The sequence below is a fragment of the Silene latifolia genome, unplaced genomic scaffold, assembly GCF_048544455.1.
Source record: "Silene latifolia isolate original U9 population unplaced genomic scaffold, ASM4854445v1 scaffold_144, whole genome shotgun sequence".
NCBI classification, from domain to species: domain Eukaryota; kingdom Viridiplantae; phylum Streptophyta; class Magnoliopsida; order Caryophyllales; family Caryophyllaceae; genus Silene; species Silene latifolia.
Genome location: NW_027413136.1, coordinates 1 through 4645, shown reverse-complemented (window position 1 = coordinate 4645; position 4645 = coordinate 1). Strand labels below are relative to the sequence as shown.

The following is a 4645-nucleotide window of genomic DNA, read 5'->3' as shown; positions in this document are numbered from 1 at the left end:
CGATTCCAAAGCCACTTCTCGCGTTCCCAGTCGGACGTTTCCCCTATATCAAAGTTTTCCCCTATATCCTAAAATCTGCTGATTACCAAACGCCCTTTTTAAATTCTGCTAATTTGTTTGATAGTCAAACCTGCTAACGTTATCCGCTATCATGAATCTGTTTCTACTATTTGCCAAACAGGGCCTTAGTAATCGAAATCGGGATGTTTAAAAATTCTACCTTAAAAGCATTATGTAAGAGACTTGGCAAACAAACAAGACCAGTTGGTAATTGAACCAAATAATCACTTGCATGCTCCTGGCTTCAATGTGAAGCAGTCATTGGAATGGCATGCATCAATCCCTGAAATGTAATGCAGTCTCGAGCGTCAAGAGCACATCTCGTCTAGGTTTCTCCTTTATGCAACTTCATGGCATGTATTGAATGGTTTCAATTGTGAGATTGGTGATCAACAACATTTGCAACCCTAAGCACTCCCAGTATTGCTGCACATATAGAAAACTCGAGAGAACTTTGTCGGAGTGTCCTCCGACTGACTCATTTTACTTCGGCGTGAGACTACCATGGCAATTTACGCAAAACAATTATGGCACGAAACATCATTAAATGATCATATACACAGCCTGAAATTAAGTTTGCCTTTTTCCATCTTGTTTCATTAGCGTTAAACTGCATTGAACCAGATTGTCATCTCTAAAAGAGATTTAGCTTCCAAAACTACTTACAAGATAGGAACACTGAAAAGAGCTGCTAATTAAACTATCCTTGGAAAACTTGATGAGCTGCTGTCATCGTCATCATCGTCGTGGTATTCACACTCATTTACAAAAAAGATCACCATTTCTCTCTTTCACTGGTTTTCTTCTTCCATTGCTTGTATGATGGGATTATCCTTCAGAGATTCATCTTCCTCGTCATCCACCTCATCCAAATCATCTAGTATTGACTGGTTCATCTTTTTCCGAGACACCCTTCTGTGTTTCTTTGGCTCCAGTCTTGGCTCCGCCACCATGACACCCATATCACCCATCTTGTTCCTGCAAACATTCCGGCACAAGATTTATTAAATGAGAACCATTATTAGACGTAGAAACAGGTGAAGGGGAATCTCGATGATGAATATTATTGCCTCTTTTTTTTTATATATATACATACATACATACATATTCGAAGTTAAACCGTCATCTTGAAAACTGAACCATAATCTTGTAGAAAAAAACATTTCTGATACAAATTTAATAAGTAATAATATCCCATTAAGTTTTGATTAATCTGGATCTAAACCGACTTCTTCAAAACGAAAATGTCATATATAAAGGAAAACCGAGGGAGTCTGATAACTTGCACTGATCAACGTACCTCACATCGCCCTCTCGCTTTGTGCCCAATGTCCTTAGCTGAAACTCCTCACGTATCTTGATTTCATCTAGTAACTGCAAGTAATACGGGTACCTCTCCCATTCCCTTGCCACCACACACCCAGGTTCTCCAATATGCAAGCAATTTTTGAATGCACAAGTCTTTGGTTCATTTTCTTCATGCATTTTTTGGATCTGAAACGAAAACGGATCAGTTACATGCAACTACAAACAGTTATTGAAGAAGAAGAAGATGATGATGATTTTCAGAGCGATAAAACAACCACAAGATACCTCAGGGAATGCCTGCGCAAGAGAGTGCTTAGTTACTTTCAGTAGACTAGGCTGATTGAACCCTGGCGTATCAGCTAAGTAACCTCCACCAGCCAAAGGAAGCAAAGAAACATGCCGAGTTGTATGCTTCCCTCTTCCACTTCTAGCAGACACTTCCCCAACTCGCTGGTCCTCAAGCCTGGCTTTGCTACCTGCAATCTGGTGAGGAGGCAAAGAGATAAATAAAACTAACGAACTTCTAGGTTCCCATTTTAGGGAATTCATAAATAAACTTTCCACTTTATGTCCTTCATTTCGTATGTTAATTTTTGGTGGTTATATTTTGTGTTCCCATGTTTATTATCAGCTTGTATTTTCATTCACATCTTCCTATCTTTACTTTTTGTGCAAGACAAACTAAATAGCATAATATTGTCATATTGCATGAATGTTGGGAGTAATACATGTATACATAGAGAGAAATGACAAATATTCGATTCAAAGGGAAAAAAAAAACAGCTTACCTCATCTGTGACACTAGGAGAATTGCTGGTGTTTCTCAATGCATTGATCACGCTAGATTTGCCAACACCACTAGGTCCCACTATGACAGTTGTACGGTCTCTCAAGATGAATGCAAGAGAATCAAGGCCGCGTTTGGACTGAACACTGCAAAAGATGGGCATGTAACCCCAACGACGAAGCCTAGATTTCCACTCAACTAGAACCTGAGCATAACATTGAAACAGACTATTCAGATACAGAATGTGTAACACTCGAAAGATGAAGCTATAACGGAAACAATCACAGGAAACAACACAAACCGCGGACAACATAAACAGTAAGCAACAAGTGTCTTGATTGTAATAAACCGTAAGAACTAGAAAGTTCATAACATACAAAACTCAGACTTAGCTGGAATACTCGGGATCACAGATGGACGCTGAATCACATTCAATTCACTTCCACAAGTCTAACCAAACCCACTCTTAAGCTAATTCACATATAGATGTCTACCAGATAATATACAACCTCGTTTCAACTTGCTCCCACAATTCATAATCAAACCATCAATGTGGTACCTAATTGCTCATTCAACTCTCAGTAATGGACGCAAATCATCTCTATTTCAGTAAATATACTAACTAAGTAGGTCTGTAACACAAGCTTCAAAACATAGTAGTGCACACACTTCTAAATCAGTCTTTTATGTTACCCTACGCTTACAACAACAGAAAAAACACAATGATAAGCAAACAATCATATTTAAACCAGGCTTCAACCTATTAACTTCAATCTCACGTGGTTAAAACTTAAAATCGAACCACTACCACATTCCATCGTGCTCTGAAGACTAGATAGCCTATTTCCTTAGCCAACAGTCAACAGTCAACGTTCATCAAACTAATCAGCGTGTATATGCTAACACAGCCTACTGTGTTGAGGATTGAGATATTGTTAAACACACTACACATCAGAATAAGACGACTACCAGAATCAACAAAACCACTACTAGGAAACTATTCAAGTGAACAACTATTCAGAACAGTCCTAACAAACTCCAGTAGACTTCATCAAATCATCATCTCTAGATCACTCGCTCGTTCATAGGTCGCGCTCATTTACAACATACAGTAGTAATTTAGCACACAAACATAGCTTCACAATTAACAAAATTCAGCTGATTCTGAGTATGACAAAGGAAGAACTGATTCAAACTACCAAATTATAGTTCAGCACGCAAACATAACACCAAATTTCACAAAATTCAGCAGATTATGAGTATGACGAAGAACTGAACAAACTAACATCAAATTCAGCAAAATCACACAAATCATAGCAACATGAGCAGCAAAATCGAACAATCTCTTCGCGATCAAGCTCATCCACAGCATACAGTCACAGTTTAGCACACAAACATAACATCAAATTTAACAAAATCCAGCAGATTATAACTCCTATGAAGAACTGATTAAACTAACATATAAATCATCAAAACTCACAAATTCACACAAAGCATAATAACATGAGCATCAAAATCCGCAAATTCAGACAAATCATAATAACAAATTGTAGTTCAACACACAAACATAACAAAATTCAACGTATTACAATTATAATTAGGGCGAACAATTGATCAAACTAACATCAAAATTCCGCAAATAACACAAATTATAATAACATGAGCAACGAAATTCAACCTCTTCACCAACAAGTTCGCATTTGTTTAGCGCAAGCGTAAGCGGAATTCCAGTAGATTCAGCTTCAATCAAAAACCTAGTTAAAGAAAACGGCTCAATCTTCGGCTGTTTCATAGAAAACAACACTAAAAAATGATCGGCATTCGCAATCGGAGGATCCAAAACCTCAGAATCTCTCGGAAAAACATTCTCAATCATTCCTCTACCGTCATTCCAATCAATACTTCCTACTAAAACCTTATCGCCTACTAAAACTCGTCTCTTAATCTTCTTCAAAACTGCTCTCACTACACACAGTAACTCCACTCCGCCGCCATTATTCGAACCTTCTACACCTTTCTCGACGCTTCTAGAGTGTTCGCCTTCGACGACGACGCGCATGAAGTTCGCCTGTGCTGAAGTCACCTTTCCGACGACCTTATCGGCGGCTCCGGCGGCGATTGGAGGAGGAGTGAGTGTGGTGATGTTTTTGAGGTGCTGATGTTTGGCACGTGAGAGGTCACGTGAGGTGAGGTGTTTGTTAGGACGAGGTTGTTGTTGTTGGTGATTGAGGTGGTTTCTTCTGGAAGCGGTGGTAGTGACTAGGTGTGAGAACTTACGGCGGAGGATAAGGAGGTATGCCGCCGTAGACGGTGGCGCGTACGGCCGGAGTAGTGAAAATGAAACCACCGGCATTTTGTTTTGTTTGTTTTTTTCGAAGTGTCTAGTTTACTCTTTTAGAGAAAATCAGTTGAGGTGGTTAGTGCGAAAGTAAGTTGTTGAAAGCCCACACAATATAGCTCATCGCATTTTCACCGCGCTAAAGATGGTTC

The 4645-nt window shown here is 39.2% G+C and overlaps 1 protein-coding gene across 1 annotated transcript; it reads right to left on the bottom strand.

Annotated features, from left to right (window-relative positions):
- Positions 1 to 588: 588 nt before the first annotated feature.
- Positions 589 to 4587, bottom strand: LOC141637791 (small ribosomal subunit biogenesis GTPase RsgA 1, mitochondrial). The gene is made up of 5 exons (XM_074447208.1): positions 3834 to 4587; positions 2157 to 2360; positions 1654 to 1851; positions 1361 to 1554; positions 589 to 1038 (listed from the first exon to the last, which is right to left on the bottom strand). The coding sequence occupies exons 1-5, from the start codon at positions 4506 to 4508 to the stop codon at positions 852 to 854; spliced, it is 1458 nt and encodes a 485-aa protein (XP_074303309.1). The 5' UTR covers positions 4509 to 4587; the 3' UTR covers positions 589 to 851.
- Positions 4588 to 4645: the final 58 nt, after the last annotated feature.

Bases quoted from the DNA above. Each gene is read 5' to 3' on its own strand.
- LOC141637791 (XM_074447208.1), bottom strand. From the start codon at position 4,508: ATGCCGGTGGTTTCATTTTCACTACTCCGGCCGTACGCGCCACCGTCT. The intron at 2,361-3,833 runs GTTGAATTTCGT...TGTTATGCTCAG, and splicing joins GCGAACTTGTTGGTGAAGAG to GTTCTAGTTGAGTGGAAATC. The intron at 1,852-2,156 runs GTAAGCTGTTTT...CCTCCTCACCAG, and splicing joins CTCCTAGTGTCACAGATGAG to ATTGCAGGTAGCAAAGCCAG.